Here is a 23,225-nt window from a genome sequence, read left to right as displayed (position 1 = left end):
TCTTCACTAAAACGCTATCAGTGTGGAGCAGTAACGTTCTTCCTTCCGAGCTCTTACTGTGATGATATGCATCCCTGTCCTCCCCACCTCCGCGTCCCGCACGGGGCCACCTGCAAGCAGCACTAAGGTCCCGTGCGTGGTCCCTGCACCTCTGGTCACAGCTGTCACAGCACCGCTGCCCCGCGCCGAGCCGCTCCCCTCGCCCTCTGCCTCCATTGGCCCGCGCTCCTTCCAGCCGCTCAAACGTAGCCACCCACCTCCAGGAGGAAAGCCGAGCTGCAGCCCTGGTGAAACATAAAGTTTATTTCGCCAAAGTGACGCAAAAATTCTTAAAGAGCTCTTTGGCAGCAGATTATCTGCAAATCAGACCATGTGAGGGGGACTGGTGTACAAAAAGCTCCCCGAGGTGCTGTGCTGCAACACAGGCTGCGTGCCGGGAGCTGCAGCAGATGTGGGTGAAGGCTCCTGGGGCGCGGAGAACTGCGAGGAAAGCACTGCAAAGCTGGCAGAAGGACAGGTAAGGGAAGACTTGGTGCTTCTGTTGAGAGGCACCTTCTGAAATTCGGGCAGGTTGCTGGGTGGTGTCTGAGCAGCCGTCCTGCTGCAGCAGGCAGGCACGGGAGCTTCGTTCACTTGGACTTCTCACTGCTTCTTTTCACTTTGTCTCTAAAATCTGAAATACTAACAGCAGCCTAAAATAGTTCATATATATATATATATATGTTCATTGTTTCATCTTTAACTTTTAAGGTCTCGGAGTTAAAGCAGAGTCAAAAAGAACAAGTGACAAAGCTTTGCATAAAGCAAAACCATAGAGGTGTGGATGCGGGGTGAACGTTTGCTTTGGCTCTTACACTGGTCGTGTCTTTTCTTGCTTTTCTGTGAGATGCCCCCTGTCCTGCTCAGGCACTTGTATGCACTCATGGCTGCGGGGACTCGGGTGCTTGTAGCTTTGTGCTGTGCAGTCTGAAACCTGAGGTTTGGCCGTCGCCTAAGTGTGTTATTAAAGTGGGGGTTATATAATATTTGCAAAAAGAAAAGCTATAAAGAGAAATAGAGAAAAGAAGCAGAATCTGAAGCAAAAAAAAAAAAAGTTTTTGCTAGCTGTTATTTTTTTCAGAAGAATAAAGGAAACTTTAGTAACCATAAGAAATTGTATTTTAAAAGGTAAACTGCTCCAGCGTAGCAAATTATCTGAGTCAATGGGACAGATTCATTGCGAGTGATGGATCTGAGGTGTGTGCTGTAAATGTAAGCACAGTCGATCAAGTTTACTGCTGAAAGCAACTGGCTCGCTGGGTTTGTCTGCACTGTGACACAGAAGTGAAGGGAGGAGTGCAGCGTAACTGAATGCATAACGCCTCGAGGAAGGCACGTCTTGGTGCGTTAGGAAGCCTGAGGAGAGGAGGACAGTGCATTGATGGGATCTGGGTTCTTTGCAGCATGATGTCTGTGGATTGTTTTAAGTGTGGGTTGCGAGCTGTCGGGTGTTTTAATGGGGAGCCCTCTCATCTTCTGGTGCTTCCAGTGGGTGGTGGATTGACCGCAGTTTTCTTGGAGAGTACGTTGTGAGTTTGGCAAGTGCTGTGGTCCGTGTTGTAACTGAACAGGGGGTGGTGAATTTCAAACTGTTACACAAATTAGGAAACGCTGCCTCCAAACTGGAAATTTAATAAAAGCCCCACATTTATTCCCACACGTGGAAATGAGCAGCGTATTTAATCTCTTTCCCGCTTCCCTCCAAGGAAAGATGAACTGCTGAGTTTTCATTAGGAATGGCATTAGAACCCTAACGAAGTGCTCGCTCTGTGTCCCATCCGATGCCCGTGTGTTAACTCTCCTCCACAGCTGTGTTCCTGCAGCTCTGCTGGCGTGTCACTTTGTGTCCTTAGCACCAATGCAGCCGCCTGTGGGACAGGCATCTCACAGAGCAGTCAGCAGAGCCCTGGCAGAGGGGCTGCAGCTCGGAGAGAGCCCTTACTGAGCACCCATCTGGAAACTGGTGCCTGGTTCCTTGCTTTCTTTAGACAAAAAGATGACAACCACAAGAAGGTGCCTGCTGGCATCTAGGTGCAGACTCTGAGCATGCAGACGGTCGTTCAGCTGAATTGTGGAGCAGGTCACTGTGCCTGTGCAGAGCGGGGTTACAGAGCGCTGCTCTATTTCTTTGCTGATATTTGCTCAACTCTTCCTACAAGATGATATAAATAATTGGAGGAAGAATGCAAAAGGATTATCACTCCCTCTGTGCTTATCTGTTTCCCTGCACTACTTATGGACACTCGAACCACAAAATGCGTTTTCCTCCCCTCTCTGTTCCTTAAATGACGGCTGGCAGCTTGGCAGCATTCCCACTACCACAGTGTCTCTCTTCTCAATGAATTCCTCCAGGTAAATCCTCTCTTTCCCGCTGGCTCCTTAACTTCAGGCTGAAACACGGACGAGAGTGTGACAAAGACTCACAGTCCGAGTTGATATTCCCCCAGTACTATCGCTTTCAAGCCTTATTTTCACATATTACCCATATTAAACCTTGGGAATAGCTGAGGTCACTGGAGAGAACAGTACCTTGGATCTTTCCACTTATATCCCTCTGCCTGTATGAGCTGCATCTTCTTTGCGTGGTGCAAGGTGCAGTCAAGCAGCCACGTAATTCTAACAGTCTGCTATACTTTGTGATGGAAGTAAAGCTTAGGTCAAGTTAGCAGAAATCATCTCAGCCTTGATGCTGTTTGCCAGCAGTACAGATCAGCGTTTTGTCTTGGGATTCCACGTAGTTTAACTCTTTGCAGGTGTGTGTGGACAGGAGGAAGGCAGAGGGATGGCACTAACGGGGGCTTTCCTGCAGGAATGCAGCTGTAACCCAGGCGGTGGCAATACACCAGCAAGCGCTGGTTGCAAAAATCAGCACACCGAAAAAGAAAATGATTTGTTTGAAGGAAAATACATGCAAAGGTACGTGTTTTGCAGTGGTGTGAACTGCAAATGCTCATTTGTGATGACTCCTGCAGCTGTGCATGGCCCGAACAAGCCATGTGCTGAGGAATTCAGGAAGCCCCACCTCTCACTAAGTGCTCTCCAGGTGACTCCAGGGGCTGGGCTTTGCCTCCCTCGAAGCGTTCAGATTGCTGCAGCCCAACCTAATTGCTGTAGTCTCCTCGCTCTAGGAAGAGTCAGTTTTCTCCTTTAAAACTACCGTGAACTGAGAAATAAATTTGTATGAATGTGCTGGGAAGATTTATTTTACTGCATAGCAGAGCATAACAGGGATCCCCACATTGCCACGAGAGGTCACTGCGTGCCTCGAGAATACCCAAGGCAATGCCCGACTCTGTGGCTCCCTGCTCGGCAGGGATCCGGACCCCAGGACAGGGATGCTCCTCTGGGATTGCTTTGGTAGAGGCAAAGGACTTGGCTTTGGGCATCTACTGTTGGCTTAAATTTAGCTCTGAGTGGGAGCAACCAAAAATTATCATGTAATTAAAAATTGGTTTATGTGAACTGCGTTGGTGGTTTGAGCCAAGCTCCACAAAGCAGATAGCCTCAGTTATCAGCTGTAGTAGTTCTGCCCAGTTTAGCCCAGAGCGGCTGCAGCAGATGTAAGTGGCGTCTCAGGGCTGCTCCGAGCAGAGCACGTTGGATATTAGGAACAATTTCTTCTTCAAAGAGCAGTGCTGCAGTGGCACAGGGTACCCAGGGAGGTGGGGGAGTCCCCGTCCCTGGAGGTGCTCAGGAACTGTGGGGATGTGGCACTGAGGGCTGTGGTCAGTGGGCACGGTGGGGATGGACTCGGGGAACTAAGAGATCTTTTCCAACCTTCGTGGTTCTGTGGTTCCATGATTCCAGCTCTGTGCGCTCTTTCTGTTTTTTTTCTTTCTGCACTAATTAGGTTGGTGATAAGGAGCCAGTAGGTACTTATGTAAGAGCAACCTTTGCAACAGCTCAGATAAAAAAAAAATAGGTAATAAACTGCCATTCCTTTCATTATTCACTACAATAGTGTGTCCTGCAGGTCCTGCAGCTGCAGAGAGATGGGTGCATGAGGGGCAAAAGTGGGCAAAGTCCTTCCTTGTTAGCATAATTTTCCCCTGTCTGTTTCCCTACCAATCTTAGCCTACTTCTCAACTCCAAGAACTCTACTTTTCCCACTGTCAACACTCTTTGTAGCAGCGTACATTCTCCTGCTGTTTGTTGTTGTTGTTTTTTTTTTTTTTAAAGGGTAGTAAAATCTTACGGTTCTAGATCTTGTAGGTCTTTTCCAACCTCGCTCATTCTATGATTCTGTGATTCTATTTCCATGTGCCAACTCTGTGAACACCACTGCAGAGCTCTGGGGTTTTCCCATGGTAGCTGGTGAGCTGGAATTTACACTCAGAAAGCAATAGTTCAAATTCCAGCAGAAGCCCCTCAAAGTTCACAAGTCACAACGCATAGCTGAGGTTCAAACTACTGAAAATTCCACGAAAATATGTCAACTGAAGTGATGTTTCTTTCCTGTGGTCTGCAGAAGGAGCTTAGATTTGGATAAGGCGACAATCTCGATTGTCACAGATCCAGGAAACCAACGCTGTATTCAACAAACTCCCCTCAGGACGTGCCAAAAAGTATCTATGCACAGAAAGAAAATGTTTTATAAATACAGTCAATGGTATGGAAAATTCAGTCTCACAGATAATGCAGTTAAATCAACATCCTTTACTGCTTTCCCACTTATGAGTAAGAGGTTTAAAGTCCAGAAGGGCTCAGGTTACTTTTCCATATTCCTGTCTTACGCTTAGCATGCCATACACAATGGAGAGAAAGGTTGGGTGTGGCCTTTCCTAGGATTTTTCTGTTGCTACCAGTGGTGGGGGGACGGTTTCCATCTACACAGGCTCTTTTGGAACACTGGGAAGGTTTCGGACTCCAAAGACACTCAGTCTTCATAGTCCTGCAGGTAACACAGAGATTACTGTTCTTTGACGTGTATTTTTCTAGGGAGCTCTGAAGATGCTTCAGTTTTTGTGATGATTAACTCATGGTAGCAAAGTACTGCTGTGGTAATAATCCAACATTAATGGTACGCTGCTTGCTATAAGGTGAAAACAACATTATCTGGGTAAGCACGGAAAGTAAGTGTAAGCAACCCAGAGATTTCTGGAAGTTACAAAAACATCCCTGGTGAAGGTGGTCCTGCTTGCTCTGCAGCTCGGTAACTTTCCTTTCCTTTCTGCTTGCTTGCAAAGAGGCTTAGCAAACAGTCTTTGCACAAGACTGAAAGCTGGGAAAAACCTGTGTTTTAATAGCTCTGCCAATGAGCAAATTCCAGCAATGAGCAAATAATATTCCCGCCCTGCTTCAGTTTTTCCAAGAGTTAAAAGTGAAATAATGCTTATTCTTCCGCTCGGGATGTTGCAATCATATTTACTGTGGTGAAAAATGCTTTGAAGAGGAAAAACGAGATGCAATTATCATCATTTACTGTGTGGGGGCATCACGTAGATGGAGTAATGCTTTGCAAGCCATAAAACGAGGCTGATGCCCCGGGGCGCTTGTAGCACAAAGGATCTGTGTTGATGTTTCATTGACTGAGGATTTACAGCACCTGAACAAACGAGCAGAAAACAGAACATGACCCACAGAACCACAGTTCTTTTTTATTCTCAAAGAACGATTAATTGCTTTCTTTCTTTCTTTTTTTAATTTTGGACTGTTTTGTTTCCCCTGGATTACTCTTCCAGCCCATATGAAGAGAGGAGGTAAAGCCAAGGTTGGGATTTGCTGTAGGAGCGGCACCCACTGCCCTTCCCGGGGCTGGAACCCAAACAGAGTGAGAGATGCCTTTATTTCTCTGAGGAGTCATGCAGCACGGGGTCAAGCTTTGTCCTAAACAGACCCAGATGCTAGTTCCTTCTGATTCAAACCAACCAGACTGAAATCTTTTCTTTTCTTTTTCTCCTTATTAGTGTTGATAGAACTTTCCAAACTTTCATTTAAGCTTTCCAGATCTGCTGCTAAACGTGGCGGGCACTGTGGGATTTCCAAAGAAAGATGATCATGAAATGTAATTTGTATACCCGTTGTTATCGAAGTATTTAATTATTTCTTTTCTCTTAATACTGGGTGAATACAGAGATTACTGGTAGAAATCACAGGACGATCTTAGGAAAATACAAGCCAGACACTGCACCATCCTCATCTGTGCAAACCACGGCCTCCCTGGGTGTGCAAGCAGTGCTCAGAGGGCTGATGTGGTACCAGCAGCCAGCAGGACCCTGACTGCATCAGAGTTGTCCAGCAATGCATAAGATCCAGCCAGTCTGCCTGAGGCTGGAAGGCACAGCACCCGCAGCTGTAGGAGAGGATGATTGCTTCCTTCCTTTCTCTGCACGCAGCTTAGAGTTCTGCTGGTTCAATTCTGAATGGATTATCTGCTAAATAATTCATATTTCATGCAGTAATGGTTAACTATTTCCAAAAGTATTTTAATCGCAGAAAGTGCCCAAATGGTAACGTGAACGTTACCAGCATCAATAAGCTCTGTAACAGATTTTTTTTTTTAATGCATTTCTTTTCTTAGATGGTGTTTGTGCCTTCAGTCTGATGGATTTAAATATGGAAGGGGAATTCTGAGAGCGTTGGGAATACGCTAGAAATAAAAGCGTGGGAAAATAAGCTGAGGGGACTGCGTGCTGCTGTCTGTCTGCAAGCGAGCAGGAGAAATCTTGGAAAAATGGAAAAAAAGGCAACAAGCAATGAGACTCAGCCGCTGACTTCCAAGAAAGGTATCTCAGACTGTAACGAAGGAGAAGACTGTAAAGAGAACGGACTTCTGATCAGGAACCCTAAATCTGCCCTACGGCTCACGGAGGATGGGAATAAAGTCCATCCTAGCCAGGGAGATAAAGAAGAGGCAGCTCAGATCTCAAATGGCTATTCGGCAGTTCAGAGCTCCGTGCCTTGCAATGGGATGGGAGAGGTGGAGGACGCGCAGTGCACTGCCCCGGCAGCCACGACCACCACCACAACCACCACGTCCACCACGTGTGGAGCAGAGGGCCAGCAGCAGCTGATGGAGCTGGAAGACAGAGAGACCTGGAGTAAAAAAATTGACTTTCTGCTCTCTGTCATTGGATATGCAGTGGATCTGGGAAATGTGTGGAGATTTCCTTACATATGCTATCAAAACGGTGGAGGTCAGTGACCAGTTCTGTATGCTGTTCCTTCATATTCAGCTTCCTTGCTTACTAATGAATTCGTTTAGTGGCCTATTTTAATATCATAGACGACACACGAGTAACAGGAATTTAATTACTTACCAAGCAGACTGGAAAACCTAAACCATAGGATAGGATATAAAAACTGAGAACAGCTAGGAGCTGAGGGCTGGTTAGGTGCAGAGTAACCTTCTGAGAGAGAAGATTCAAGCCCTGTCCCAAGAAGTATTTAAAACCAGATAAGCCAACTTGTCAAAACACTCCCCAGGAAAGCTAGGACTGACACTTACCGATGTTTCAGCCAACATGTCAATCTCCTCAAGGAGAGACTGGACAGAAAAGACTTCTGCCTCTCTGATGTATATAGGCATTCTACCAAAGAAATTCATTACTGTATCTCATCTCATACTGTAGAGGCAGTACAGTCTTTGTGAATCCCATCTATGCTTGTTACAGAAACATGAGAAGTTTGGCCCTGACTGTTGCTTCTTATTCACACTGCTGTGCAGTTAACTGTGAGAAATCCCATGGTAACTCAGTGTGGCACACTGGCTAGGGAGGGGATATGCGTTTTTTCCTGGGGAATAAAAGGAATTGTTGTTTATGGAATGCTGAAACTAGTGGAAGAGAAGTCCTATGAAGCATTATAATGATCTGCTTTGTTTCTTGCAGGAGCATTCCTCATTCCTTACACAATTATGGCCATCTTTGGTGGTATTCCTCTCTTCTATATGGAATTAGCATTAGGACAGTACCACAGGAACGGGTGTATTTCAATTTGGAGAAAAATATGTCCTATATTCAAAGGTAATGAAGGGAAATGGAAAATTACTAAGAACTTTCTGAATAACTGTAAGATCTTCCTATAAAGATGAATTTTCTGAAAATAACATAGAGCAAAATAAGGCTAGTTCTACACACAATTTTGGCTTTACAAAGCAAGTTTTTGTAAGGCTTTACATACACTTGCAGATGTGTGTGTGCATTCACGCACACGTATGTCACACAACTCTGATTAGACAGAGGCTGCTCTGACTCAAGCTGGAAAAAGTGAAAAAAAAAAAACGCAAAAAAAAAAGCATGTTATTGAAAATAATAAGTACAGAATTACTGAATCCAGGGCAAAATTAAGAACAGGAAAGAAGAAAGATTCCTTACAGAAACAGAAATACTGTAGTGGGATCTATTCTATGCATTTGTTACTCTTGCTCCCAGTGTCAGAGGTCTGGTCTAACAGTACCAGATGGCAGTTTCAAAATTCCAAATTTTAGGAGCAGCTGAAAAAAAGAACTATTTAAGCCTATATTGTCTTGATTAAGAATGTTCTTTTGGAATCAGAACTGGAGTGTTTCTGAAGCCACAAGAAATTCCAGTGTTGTAGATACATGACAGGATACGTGTACCTCTTGCAGAGCTGGCTTCACGGTTACTAATTGTGGGTGATGTGAATAACCAATTCCTTCCTTTTTGTGGCCTAACTTACACTCACTTCATGTAATTGTTTCCTACCTTACTAGGCATTGGCTTTGCCATCTGTGTAATAGACCTCTATGTAGCCTCCTACTACAACACCATCATGGCGTGGGTCTTCTACTACCTCGTGTCCTCCTTCACGACGGAGCTGCCATGGACCAGCTGCAAAAACGCATGGAACACAGGCAACTGCACTACCTACTTCAGCAAGGACAACATCAGCTGGGCCTTGCACTCCATCTCTCCTGCAGAAGAATTTTATACGTAAGTGCATGTAAGTGAGGACAGTAATATCAGACAGAATGGTGGAACACGTAGGGAGCTTTTCTTTGGAGGGGAAGCAGAGGTCTTTAGTAATGGTACTCTTTTCTAAACTATTCAAGTAACTAAATACCTGTAGGGGGATGTAAGCTTAGGGTGTGGGGGAGGGTCCTCTGTATTTTAGATTCTAAGTTCCTAATTGTCTGGCCATTATCAACTGTCAGTACTTAAACCATTTATCATCACTGGTGCACTGTTAATATCAGGCTAGTAAGTAAAAAAAAAAACCAAAATAGTATGACTCTGAAGTCTAATTATCAAGGCCTCAGGACTACTTGTAATGCTCAGACCACAGTAAGGGACTGCTCAAAGCATACTGAACATATTTGTTACAAAAATATCTACACTGTGTTTTTCTTTCCTCTTTCAGCCGCCAAGTTCTACAGGTGCATAGGTCCAATGGGCTGGATGACCTGGGGGGCATTAGCTGGCAATTGACCCTCTGTTTATTGTTAATCTTCATCATTGTATACTTCAGCATCTGGAAAGGGGTCAAAACATCTGGCAAGGTGAATGCAAAAGCAAGACAAATCACTTGGTACAGTATAGCCTAGCAGAAGTTCTAAAGGAGCCAATTGACATGACAATTATCCATGACTGTCTTCAGGGCAGGGATTGTAGCCTCACCTATCTGGGAAGCGCTTGCTGCAAAGTGACTGCTACTGTTATCCAAGTAATACGTAACAAAAAGTTATGACACAATTCTGTGCACAAGAACAACCCTGCACAGAGAGAGCACGGATATTTATGTGCAATCTGCCTGCTTACAGAACTTTTGAGAAGTTCATATGAAGATGCTGTAAAAGCTAAGAGTTATCATTTGAAAGTTATCATAAATTCTTATCATCTCTTAATTTTCTACCCACGGCAAACACTATCTCAATGTTCTCCCTTGCAGGTGGTGTGGGTGACGGCCACATTCCCTTACGTCATTCTTTTTATCCTGCTAGTGAGAGGGGCAACTCTGCCCGGTGCCTGGAGAGGCGTCCTCTACTACTTGAAACCTGAATGGCAGAAACTCCTGGCCACCGAGGTAAGAACCTTACAGAATAGTTGGGACTCGCTTGTAGCCTTTAGCATGTGTACCATGTGTATAAACTCCAGCGTGTACTTTCAGCATAGAGTTCGATTACGCAGCTGTCTCAGCATGGAGTTAAAAGCCTGACATTGTGCTCTTGTTTAAACAGCCGTTCTATTCTTTCTGTAACTATATAGATATTTTTTAAAGATTAGATGGGGTTCCTGGTTCTGTTCTGCTATTTAAGTTCATCATGAATTTAGCTTGAACTAACAGTGAAATAGTGAACAGCCTGGCACTGTGCAAGAAGCTACGATGGTTGCTGCTGTCACACTGAGCAAAGTACATGTACCGAACCCTACCATCTGGATTAGCTGCAGTTCTTTTGATGGTGAGGGGATCACTACATGCTTGGGCAGACTTTCCCACACCCAGTGGTGTCTGCAGTTATCAGAGTTGAAATTTAAAGTCTCCATCCTGTGACACGCTCTGGCAGATAAGCCCAGGGAGGGTCTCCTTAGCTGCCAACTAAAGCATGACTCAGTGATGAGTGGACATGGGCAAATGCATTGGAGAAGCAATGGATCAGTTGAGTCTGCACACCCCACCAACATTTGAAAAGAAAGGAGGAATGAGGACAAGATTGAGCTAACTAAAAAAAAAAAAAAGCCAACCCATTCCACTATCTCCGAACTCTGTGGATGACAAGTAGTCCATCAGGCTGAAGGCTGCACTGAAGTCCCTGTGTAAGAAACTCTCTAGTGGGGAGAGTGATGGAAGAACCCCAAAGCAATAAATACTACAAATACAAAGATTAAAAATTCTAATGTTTGTAAGTCTGCTGCTCCCCAGCTGATATGGAGAGTTTTGAATGAAGAGGAAATGAAAAGACACCAGTCTCTGATAAAGCAGCATCTTCAATAAGGGACCACATCTTCTGAAAAAGCAATAAAGGGCATTGATATTGTATTGGGTGTATCTGAAGTGAGGACAGCAGATCACAATCTGTGTGTGCTGGACGATGACGGAGTTCTGTCTGTGGCTGATACAGGATGGCCTCACACGATGGCAGAGAGTATTAGAAATGAGCGGTAATGAACTCCAGGCTTCAATCAAAAGAGGATAAACAAATGAGGACTTTCACCTTCAGAAAAAGAACTGATATTAGCACTTTAGGAACACCACTCATTAAGGCAGCCACTCTTCAAGTACAACAGGCTTTTCATCACAAGATCATCACACTTGCATCTATCATGGCTACAACAAAGCTGTACTGAGTCCTTCAAACTACGGCTGCATCCACACTGCCAAATGCGACTTGTGTGCCCAGGAAGAATCTCAGCCCGGAGGAACACAGCTAAACACTGGGCCACTGCACAGCACACACAGAAAGATGGGCCAAGACCACCACAAAACCATGGGCAGAGCTTTCCACACATTGCAGAAGCTGTGGTAACCCGAGCACAGGCAAATCACTGAACTAATCTGCAATGCTGTCACAAGTGGGTACTTACAACAGTGTGCAAGGAAACACAACAGCTTTTTTATCCGTGGTAAGTTCTTTTGATATAAATCCTAACTGCATCACCAATGAAAACCAGAACAGCAAAGACAGGCAAACTATAGTAGATATTAACACCTCTCTCAAACCTCAAGAAAAAACTCAAATTCCAACATACTTTCTTTACAAAACATTATTAGAGCAGGACTAGAACATAAGCATACTCGAGAAACACAACTTTGTACAGCTATGTGATATTCTGAATCTGCCAAACTCATCCCATCTGTCTCATATTTTTTTCTTTATCATTTTTCAGGTTTGGGTGGATGCAGCAGCTCAGATTTTTTTCTCCCTTGGCCCGGGTTTTGGGGTCCTATTGGCTTATGCCAGCTACAACAAATTCCATAACAACTGCTACCAGTGAGTTCTACCTCATTCTATGTGTAAAACTGAATTTAAAAATGTAAGCGCTGGTGTTTATGAAAGGGAAGCAGTGCTGGTGAAAGACACTGAATTGTCAGACCTTTATACATACAAACCAGACAGCAGCACAACAGAACAAAGAAACTGCAAGCTCAAGCATTTTTCCTGTAGTGCCTACCCGAAAGAGAAATAGTCTCCACCAATGACAGCAAGGAGGCCAAGATGTAAACCTTACCACGACAAAATGGCACAGCCTCCTGACAATCAGATGAGAATTGCTGAATCTCAGCAGTCAGCCAGGGTGTGACTTCAGAGCCTTGAGCTGAAAGGAGATTTGTAATTGTTTCCTTAAAAAAAAAATGCTGTTTATACAATTCAAGAATTCCTTCTTTCTTTAATATTCCTATAGCAATTCCTATCATTATAGAAGTCTGGTATTTCTACTAGCACAAACCCAGCATTTAATCTCGAGTCAGACTAATGTTACAACCTGTCTGAAGTTCTTCCTTAGGAAAAACAATGAGAAGTTGCTTTGTTGTTGTTTGTTCTCCACAATCCACTCCTTGCTCCTTCCGCTGCGTTCCCCTAACTCCTGCAGAGTGCAGCCCAAGCAGTGCCCCCACCCGGTAGCAGAGCACCCTGCCCAGCAGATGCTGATTCCCTGATGTGAGTTAGGTCTTCTGTTGCAGAGACGCCCTGGTTACCAGCACCGTGAACTGCCTGACTAGCTTCGTGTCCGGCTTTGTCATTTTCACTGTGCTGGGGTACATGGCCGAGATGAGGAACGAAGATGTGTCGGAGGTTGCCAAAGACATGGGTAGGCTAACTTTTTCACTTCTAAGAGAATGCATTTGTATATTCTACATTGAGAGACCTAATGACTTGAATGAGTGGATAAGATTCTGCGAAATATTTGGTACGTAATTCAGGATACTGTCTTCTTTTACGATAAAGGCACTGTTATATATGTGCAGTGCAGCTAAAATACTATTCCGTAACGCCAGCACATAGAAGTCATGCGTGCAGCTCCACAGCGCTGTTCTAACTGCGCAGTGGGACAAAGCCAGGGGGAGAATTCTTCTGCAGCACAGTGGAACCACCTCTCCTCCCCACAGTAGCACTGACAGGTCTCTCTGCTTCTCCCCTCTAACACCAGGACCCAGCCTGCTCTTCATTACCTACGCCGAGGCCATTGCAAACATGCCTGCTTCAACTTTCTTTGCCATCATATTTTTCCTGATGCTACTCACGCTGGGATTAGACAGCACGGTGAGTAGGCAATACCTGAGAGAGGTGGATGAATGATGTTTGGTGTATTCCTTACCCCGGCCAGCAGCAGGAGGAGCAGAATTACAAACAGCGCTGTCACCAAAGGGTTTAGTGCAGTATCTCCATGTGCCTTCTGTAAGATAGGAACTCTTACTCCAATTTCAGTGATGGGGAAACGAAGGCTTAAATAAGATTCAATGATTTGTCAAAGTCACACTGTGATAAATAGCAGCAGACCTGGGAGCACAGCTAAAGCACATGATTCATGAAGTCCTGGCTGAACGCAGCCTTACGGGCTCCCTCTGTCCTGTACTCATAAACTTACAAATCAATGAATAAATTCCCATTTGATGTTCTTTCACACTAATTGGATTTAAAATGTGGGAACCGGAGAAAGCTTCCTCAACAGCACTGCAAAACAGAGCTCTTCTAAAAAAACTGCCACACGAGCCTGTTTTTACTGACTGAGAATCTGCTCCTTCTAGGAAAGCTCAACACAGCTGATTGCACAATTTTAATTCTGCTCAGCCACTTCATACTTAACAGCAGCTTATTACTTGTAATAGAGCACTTCCTCTGGATGATAGGCACTTCCTACTGATATGGGAAGACTAAATCCCTGCTTAAAGAGCTAAAAAATTCTGAAAAAATTCTGAATAGCAGTTGTACCAACTCTACAGGAAGAGTAAAGCACAGTGTTTCAATGGCTACAATTCCTCTTCCAGGTAAAACTGCCCTCTGTTTCCCATTGATTTTTCCATGCTTTTCAGTTTGCAGGACTAGAGGGAGTGATTACTGGAGTCCTGGATGAATTCCCACACGTCTGGAGCAAGCGCAGGGAATTCTTTGTCCTCGGTCTCATCATCGTTTGCTTTTTGGGGTCATTAGCAACCCTGACATTTGTAAGTATTTCACCCCCTCCTCAGCTTTCCTCACTGGCGGTTTCCTGCGGATGACATCTTGGAGAGGGTCGTATTTTTGTTTAAAAAGAGATTCAAGAAGTCAGGCTGAATCTCTAAACGTGAACAGTATCTCTCACTAAGAAGTGCGTTGCAAAGCCATCGTATTGCAACTCAGCAAAACTCTGCTGCAAATCCTGACTGGCAGAGCTGCTGCTCCAGCTGCTAAGTCAGCAAGCAGGGATGCTTCAACGCAGTGTGTGTGCTTTGCTTCTCATTCTCCCAACCTCCATGTTTAAAAATAATGGATAGTTATTTTCATTTCCTCAATGTTTGAAATCTGTACTGCGTTAAACAAAGAAGGGTCAAAAAATTATCCACGAGAAATTGCTGTAGTTGACTGTTGTTGGACCACTCCCCAGAAATTTCTGCCAAATGACCTGAATCTTCCTCATCCAATGGGGCTGGAAAGCACCGACTCTCACCCCTACGTCGTCGCTTCACGGCTCGTGGGATTTCATTTTCACAGAAAGCAAAATTTTGACTTATGAGAGCAATGACTGTAAGGGACAAGGAAAATACACACGGGTTTCCTGTGGTGTTTCACTTCACTTGCTCATTTACACACAACCCTCTTCTCATTGAGAGCATTTACTGTAAAAGTAGACGTAGTTCCTCTCTGAGACACAAAGTCTTCCTCCTCCAGCTGGTCCTAGGTATCCCAAATGGTAAGAAAGCAAAGCAACACCCTATTTGTTTCCTGTTCAGTAGCTATGACTCAGGTTGGAGGAAGGAGACACGGGAGGCACGCAAAATGTCACACTGCACCAGATCCCATTTGTTTATTAAAATCCAGCAAGAACAGCCATGAGATTCAGTTTTAGCTCTTCTGCATGGCAGCCCCACTGCTGGACTACGTCCACGCACAGCAAGAGCGACACAGCCAAGGACTGCACAGGTCACAGTGCAGGAGTACTTGCACATCTGTGAACATTCTGCTTCAGATGAAGGCAATAATACAAAGCAGTATCCCGGGGCTTCCACCCCTGGATCTCCGGTTCACTGACAGCACCATCTCCTTTGCAGGGAGGCGCGTACGTGGTGAAGCTGTTTGAAGAATATGCCACTGGCCCAGCTGTGCTAACAGTGGTGTTCCTGGAAGCGGTGGCGGTGGCCTGGTTCTACGGTACGTGCACTGCTGCGGGACTGACCACGCTGCCAGGCCCCACTGAGCGGCGCTTCCTCTGGGTCTGCACACAAGATCACTCCTGTCTCAGGAAAATGTTTGCTTTTCTTTCTTTTCTCCCCCCCCCCCCCAACTTACTGCTAAGCAAACCCCTAAGAATGACTATTGATGGCTGAGAGAAGCACGCTGACATCTGATAGTAACGAGGTCATTCAGAACAATTAAGGGTTCCATGTAGTCAACACTCAGAGGAACAAAGCAGCACCTCAGGGTGGGCCCTGTGCTGCCTTGCTGTGCACATCTGTACACGAAGGACTCCTTTCTGCTGTCACCACTCTCTTCCCACTTGTCTCCACAGGCATCACCCAGTTTTGCAACGATGTGAAAGAAATGCTGGGCTTTACCCCGGGCTGGTACTGGCGAGTGTGCTGGGTGGCAGTCAGTCCCATCTTCCTCCTGGTGAGTTTTCTTCCTATTTTTTTTTTTTTCTCAGTACAAGAAAATTACTACTGAACAATGCAGTTCCCTAGACCTCTAAAAGCTTAATTTCAGAATTTTCTTGGGAAGCTCTTCAGTAACAATTCTTGTTAAAATAAAAATGCTTAATTAGTGAGAAATCAATGCAATGCTGCAAGGTCCGGTTACTAAATCACAATGTCAAGGGATTTTGTAGATGAGCTAAATAAACAAGCCTGGGTTTAGAATAACTCCTTCCCCCCCCAACCCATGCCCCGGACAAAGCTTTGTTTTGTTGGTTTATGTTTGCCACAGAAAATAAAAGATGGTGATGAAACAGTGTCTGGGAGGAAACCCAAGATAAGTAAATACACAGCCCCAGTATCTGCTGACTGACAACTTCAGAGTACCCCATGTAGCATTTACAGCAGTTAATTGCAACCTTCATATATCTATAAATCGGGATTGGAAATCCTGTCCCAATGTTTGACTTGGCAGTGCTATTGATAGTGTTTTAACATCAAGTGTTCATTTCCTGATCCCAAATGAGTTCATGCTATCTTCAATTGTTACCGGGAGCAGAGCTGGTCAAGATGGAGTTTATGAGCACCAAAGACCTGCAGAGTGAATTCTAAACTCTGCTGTAATGATCAATGCATCTCTAACAGATTTTTATTTTATTACCCACAGAAAAAGAAGGAAAAAAAAGGTTATAAATAAAAGCGTTGTGCCAGAAATGGTTTTTAAACTACTGTCCTCTTTGTGATCCTGAACCAGTAAAATAAAGCAAACTGCTTTGGTGCTGTGGTTACTAGGCAGAGCTATCTGTGTTCTCTGCGGAAGCTAAACTCAAATAAGGAAAGCCCAGAAGGCACTGTGCTATTTCACTGTGGAAATTTCAGTGGTACTCCTGATATTCTGATGTTAATCTGGAAAAAAAACAAATTCAGAGATCCTTCGAGGGCAGTCACCAACATTACTCATGTAGCATTCAGCTGCAAAGCATTTGTTGTTTCACAAGAAATCGCACAATCATGAAGGGATAGCAGAATAAAGAAAATGAATCAAATTCTGAGTAAGACTTAATTATATGATGTTTTCCTCCTGGGAGTACATGGGATGGGGAAGACATAACAGCAGCACTGAAATGTAGGCATGCTTTGCACGAACCCTGCAGTGGTGCAACCTCACAGAAGACAATCCTGGAATTACACAGAAGTGCTTTACTCCATGAATCCCTCCCTAGGGACCGGGACCCTTAAGGAAGTTGCTCTCTGATAAAAATGACACAAATACAACGAGCGTAGGCGCACCGTAAAACGTGTGGAAGATGTAATGTTTGTCTAACCTTAAAAACCCACCCCTTTTATTTTGATTATACACAAAAATAAAAGCCACGCTCAGATTATAGAGCAAGGAAATGATCACAGCAGATATGAATGAGCGATAAACTGTTGTGAAGCATTTCTTAATGCATCATTCTGAAACAGTCAAAGGCAGGAAAGAAAGCCAACAACGGGAACAACAAAAGTGGAATCATTAAGATGTGTCCTAGAGAGAAAAATTCCTTCTCTTCCCACATAATTGCTTAATTGCTACACCACGGATTGCTTTTCCCCCTACTCACTTCAGAGTGTACAAGTGCAATAATTGTAGAATTCAAATGAACAAGAAAATACAATGCCGTGTTCAAAGCTGGAATGTCTGACCGCAATTCCAGGCTTTCAGTTACTGCTTGGGTTGTACCCTCAAGTTCCTGAGCAATTTTAAACTTCCTGAAGTCTGGATATCTAAAAGCTTTTAGTTTATATCGTGTCATTTGAGATTTTTTTCAGGAGCAATACACATTTAATCCTTCTCGAGTCCTACTCTGGTTTTTGGTTGTTGTAAGTTCAGTTCTATGCTGGGACAGAGAGTTCCCTGAAGGAACAGCGTGTGCTATCAAAACATGTTGAAACTTTTCTTGTTTCCTTTCCAGTTCGTCACTTGCAGCTTTCTGTCCAACCCCCCCAAGCTACGGCTTTTTGATTACGATTATCCCTACTGGACCACAGTTGTGGGCTACTGCATAGGAACCTCTTCTGTCATCTGTATCCCCATCTACATGGTTTATCGGTTGATCATCACTCCAGGAACACTTAAGGAGGTATCCAGTAGGCTCTACTGCGTCCATTAGGAAGTGGTTTCTATAAGTATTGTGTGTTATTTTTTTCAAGGATTTGATGCCCTGGGCTGTCTGTTCCTAGCTCGCTAACAGCTAATTGTCTTTTGCCCATTTGGAGTGATTTACAAAGCTCTCAGGTCTCGCTGAGGGGGCTGAGATACAATCACATCCAGTTACTGAATCAAGTGTTTCTTTTTCTGCTCTGGTGAACTGGAAGCTTTCCCTCGAAATCACACATGCGTGAGCCACAGACAGATGGGTTCCCTTGGGTGTGCTTACAAGAACAAGTTTCTTTTTCTGTCCCACACTTAATAAGGGTTCTCTGCCATGAATCCATGGCAGCCTGTGATGCCGTTTTTGGGACTTCTCATAAGTTCCTGTAAATACCAGTTCTGAGAGAATTAGTTCAACAAACTCAGAGTACCCAAGTAAATTCCTAAGGCATTAATATGACAGCCGTCAAACTTTGATTCAGATTATATCTACTACAAAGAATTAATGAATAACAGCATGCACTTCCACAGCACCAGAGTGCGAAGACACCATAACCCTGAAACATCCTTGCCTTCTAGCTGAAGAAGTGTAACTCAAACCAGTTGTGTTTTTATTTCAAAACGCTTTCCAAATGACTGCTATGTTATTTATTACCTATAAAATGAATCAACTTCTAATACCGATTTCTTTCCAACAGCGTATTCTGAAAAGCATTACTCCAGAAACAGCCACAGAAATTCCTTTTGGAGACATCCGCATGAATGCGGTTTAAGCTAACCTGGTTTCTGGGGAGAGAGGGGAAGCACAGAATCGAACTTTCCACCCAAGGAATTATGTTTCCAGCTGAGATAACAACGGGATGAGTTTTCTGCAGAGGTTCTGACACTGACAAAGGGGCGTTTGGAAACATGATGCCTCCAGCACATCCATCCAAGCAATTCAATGAAACCTGCCGTGCACTTCTAACCAGACTGACCTGAGAACCAACTCATTCTGGAAACACGAGGATGTCTGCGTGCGTGAGGATACCACCGCTCCACGCATGGGCACCGGGGCTGTTGCAGAAGCCTCTCTAGGACGAGCAGCAGCGGTAGGATTAGGTATAGAATCTCAAGTCTGTGGCAGTTCTCCTGTATCTTCCTCAATGTGATCGTTCGTACTGGGCAATGTTGTATTCGCTTCTAAGGTTCTAATTGCTTCAACTACATTGAAAAATACAAAAATATTTCCAATAGCCATACATTACTCAAGTAACACAGGGTTTTATAAACTAATTAGTCAGTTCTCCAACTCCTAGGTTTGTAGTGGAGTCGTCAGAGGGAGAGGAAGCAATCTTGAGCAGCACTATACACAGCTCTGCACAAATCAGCATGCACATCTGGTAACGTTATCCTCCTCCTCATTTCATCTGTAGGTCATGCGTTTCTGTTGTTTCTTGTTTAACAAATACCACAAAACCAGTGTTTGTAATGTAGGCTTCACAGTCAAGCAACAAAAAGGTCTCGTGGGTCACTGGACAAGCACTGAAGCTGCTAGCACTCGTTACTCTGCTTTCACAACTAAGCCACATATTCACAAAATCCTTGTACTCACAGACCGAGCATTTACTCCCAAGGAAACTATATACCAACAGTGAATTACTTTGAGTTCAGATGCCAAAAAGTGGACTCTCACAGATCTGCTTTTCTTTTGTTTATTTTTTAAATTTCAGTCCCACAGCTAAGATTGGCCGGAGCCTGTGGCTTTTTCTATTGTTTCCTAGTACAGACCTCAAGTTCAGAACAACCTTTTTGGCTGGCTGACAAAAGTACGTTTACGCAAACCTACTGCCAAGATTTACTAGCTCCTATTCTTATGTGAATACATTCGGTTTTCACTCTGAAGAATAACAGTTTTTTTTAACAAGAAGTTGAGTTCATCAGGAGAGATGCTGATCAGAACTATTTATATTAAATTTTGAGGCACCGATACACAAATTAACCTCCATGCATGTACTAACCTTATCATGTAATATCTGTACATACGCCTCCAATGGGAACTGCCCTTCAGACTGACTGTCGCTGCCAAATCAGTTGGAGGACAACAGTTTTGCTGTAGTTAGATGGGAATTTAGATAAACCTGAGCAGTCATCATTTATGTAAAGACACTGCATTTTCACTCTACCACATAGGTTATAAAAGTCTAAGAAAAGCAGGATTAAATAGAGCATAAAAGCCTCTTTTGCATTTCATCGTTTACTTAGGAAACTTACTGCTAAAATTAACAACCTTATACATGCACACATAGTGGCAGGCACTGAGAACCCCACTGAAGAGCTGACATCGGTACAAAGCACACGAGAGGAAAGCAGGGTGGTGTGACTGCGTTCTGAAAGCATTCACCTCACTTCCACTGCAGCTACTGACCTGAGTTCCCTTATCTTCAGCTCTCAGTCCCAACTTCCAGCAAGGAAATAACCTGAAGGGACAAGGACTGCTCTTTCCAAATTACAAACAAAGGCCTCCTGCACTATTTTTTAAAAGGGAGTATGTTCTTGCATCACCACCAGAAAAACATAATAAATTTGTCTTACTGGATGCTTACTCGTACAGAATAGTTTTGAAGTTTAACCCTCAAGGATATTTGAAAACTACTTCCAAAACCGTCTTTGTCGTGGGGAAAAGAGAAGTTCATCTAGATGTGCACTAAGATTTCAAAATGCCAATCAGAGAAAATTACTGATTGTTCCTAACAAACTTTTCTGTTATGAGTACATTCATTGAAAAAAATACATATGAAATGTCAGTGTGAAATGGACAGTGTCTGTATTCAGTATCAAGTGTGGGAAATAAAAGAGAAAATACCACACACCTCCATTCCTCAGACTGGTGTCCAACTATTGCTAGGTATCTTTCCCCCTACATGCTTATTTTAAACAGATACATCTTACTGACAGATTTCTTGCCAGAGTCAATACTGTTTCCTGCTAGGCTCATTAAAAAAATAATCTTACAGCTCCAACTTTTAGCAATTTTTGCACATCCACTTGCAAAAGTCCCTTCAAACAGACATTCTGCTGCCTTTTATTAAGAAGGGTGACAGTACAGCAGAGCTGGCTGCATTAAATATCACCGTTATCTGCATCAAAGCCGAAGTTTCTCCTTCAGCCCCTTGCCAACAAACTGAAGCTGGGACCATTGTTCCTAATGCAATAATTTGCAGAGTAGTAACTGCTAAAATCACTGCTACTTCGTGTGCGATACTACCAACACGTTCTTCCTTTGTAACAGCATTGTAAATGGCAAAAGATGAACCTGTAATTTGTATTAAGACACTACAGTGCCACACACGTTGCCTCTCTGGGTGGTGGTAGCACAGAACACTGATGAGCTGCCCAAGAAAAGCCATGTTTTTCGAGCGGACCAAGTCAGCCAAGAAGCCCCAGGTTCTCTCAGTCTGAATTTCTGAGCTGGAAAAATCCAAATAATGCTCCCTGACTACAGATGTACTGAGAGGGATGAAAGTTTTTGACATCACTTGTAGATAGTTACAAAAAGCAATGCAGACAGGCAAAGCCACAGGACAGAAAGTATTGTCAGAAACAGCCCCGAAGATCAGTAGTGATGTTACATCTCCATTCTACATCTTCATTTTCACCAGGACAATCCAGTGTGGGGTCTTTATGGGAACAAGGGGTAAGGAAGCCCTTAAGTAAACTAACAAGTTCTCTTTTCCTGACTAACAGAAAGATGAAAATCATCTATGTTTTCATTCTAATTAAGCTGAATTAGCAAGGTGCTTCAGTTCCCGTTTCTTTTTAGATGGCAAATTGGTTTAAGCTTTTCTAAATCTTTTTACTCTACGTTCATTTCATGTTCTCTCTGTTTAGCGGAGTGACTGAAAAAAATGACATTGGTCTCATTTATTTTCAGAACTGATTCTTTTTTTTCTTGATTTTACATATCCACCTGAAAGCAGTGAGAGTACCCAGCACATATCAGGTAGCTCAACAAGGAGCCATACATTAGACATTGTTTTTGCCCCAAAACATAGTTACTTTGATACCAAATGGGCTGCACTGCAATTCCAAGTGTTAGAGGCAAAGAAATCCCTTCTCCTCAACTTTCTGCTTATCTGCCATACTGGTGCACCTCACACTCTGTAATGAACACTGAAAAAGGAGTTAATGAAATTGGTAAGTTAGGAACGTGTTTGCCTTTCAAGCAGGAATTAAACTGGAGTTTTAGCTGTACAGAATTAGGCATTCCCTCCAACTTGTACATGGATGCATCTGTATTAATTTATGCAGCTGTTTAGTTACAAGTGTTGCAAGCTGATTGTAAGTTATCAGTATGTGCCTTGTACTGTAAACTGTTATTGTAATAAATTTAATAATCATAACCCATCTGTAGATGTCTCTTGTGCCTCTTTCTTATGGGAAGTTTCAGGCTGGCCTACAATAGATCCCTTTTTATTAGAGCAAAGATAAAAATTTCAAGACAAAGCAGTCCAGTTTACTACACCAGCACGGCCCCTTTGACAAAAAGCAGAGTATTTTGTTTGCTCTTTGAACCCCTTCCACTGCTACATACTCTGCTTTCATTCTACTCCAGCAGAAGAACCAACACGACATTTGTTTAGACAGAACATCAAAACCCAAATCATCAACACTTGGATTAAGTGCCTAGCTACCCAATTGAAGTAAGTACGAAGCTCATTCCACTTCAGGTCTCTAACTGGCCGGTTTTGCATTTAATTGTACTGACATTTTACCTCATTACTAAGTTTGAGGAACAAAATATTAGAGAAACTAGTTGACTTATGGAGATAGTACACATATAATGTCCCATGAACTCAAACTCTGTCTAGACTTTGACTTGAGATCATGAAAATGAAGACTGTCTCCATTTCTACCGCTGAGCTCCTACCGACAGAAAAGATGGTTTTGAAGGGAAACAGAAAAAGGAAACCAAACATTGTATTTCTTTTCCCCTGTATCAATCACAAAGAAAAGGAAAAAGTAAAGATCAGAAAAAAATCCAATTGGTTTTACTCTGAGAGATACATTTTGACATGTCAAAAAGGAGCCCAGAAGTTTTGGCAGCACTTACCAAACTATGATAGAAAAGTACGAATGACTCAGCTATTCTTACTACAAACTGCTGTAGTGAAGTGAATCACACCACGTGCCTTCCCGACGAGAGTCTTAACACGATACATTTCAAGTCTCCCAGAAGCAGGAAATGACCAACTTACAAGGCCTGTCTATGAAAATTATATTTGAGAAAGTGCCTCAAAAGTTTTTGGAAGAATTACTAAATCAGAAGTTTATTGGAAAATAAAAA

The 23,225-nt window shown here is 43.4% G+C and overlaps 1 protein-coding gene across 3 annotated transcripts; it reads left to right on the top strand.

Moving 5' to 3' along the window:
• On the top strand, window positions 1-22,285 carry SLC6A4 (solute carrier family 6 member 4). Of its 3 annotated transcripts, none has more exons than XM_021415942.1 (14): window positions 1-517; window positions 6,560-7,175; window positions 7,869-8,003; window positions 8,714-8,933; window positions 9,361-9,499; window positions 9,889-10,023; window positions 11,826-11,929; window positions 12,622-12,749; window positions 13,089-13,201; window positions 13,972-14,103; window positions 15,187-15,286; window positions 15,645-15,745; window positions 17,721-17,888; window positions 18,598-22,285. In XM_021415942.1, the coding sequence occupies exons 2-14, from the start codon at window positions 6,713-6,715 to the stop codon at window positions 18,670-18,672; spliced, it is 2,013 nt and encodes a 670-aa protein (XP_021271617.1). In that variant the 5' UTR covers window positions 1-517; window positions 6,560-6,712; the 3' UTR covers window positions 18,673-22,285. The 3 variants fall into 3 exon arrangements, with proteins under 3 accessions (XP_021271617.1, XP_021271618.1, XP_021271619.1); XM_021415943.1 differs by lacking the exon at window positions 1-517 and adding an exon at window positions 4,753-4,936; XM_021415944.1 differs by lacking the exon at window positions 1-517 and adding an exon at window positions 5,002-5,809.

Source organism: Numida meleagris, chromosome 18, assembly GCF_002078875.1.
Source record: "Numida meleagris isolate 19003 breed g44 Domestic line chromosome 18, NumMel1.0, whole genome shotgun sequence".
In the NCBI taxonomy this organism is placed as follows: Eukaryota; Metazoa; Chordata; class Aves; order Galliformes; family Numididae; genus Numida; species Numida meleagris.
This window is presented reverse-complemented; position numbering and strand designations above follow the sequence as displayed.

Excerpts from the sequence above, each read along its gene's own strand:
- SLC6A4 (XM_021415942.1), top strand. The coding sequence starts at position 6,713 with ATGGAAAAAAAGGCAACAAGCAATGAGACTCAGCCGCTGACTTCCAAG. Across the intron at positions 7,176-7,868 it reads ATGCTATCAAAACGGTGGAG|GAGCATTCCTCATTCCTTAC; the intron begins GTCAGTGACCAG and ends TGTTTCTTGCAG. Across the intron at positions 8,934-9,360 it reads CCTGCAGAAGAATTTTATAC|CCGCCAAGTTCTACAGGTGC; the intron begins GTAAGTGCATGT and ends TTCCTCTTTCAG.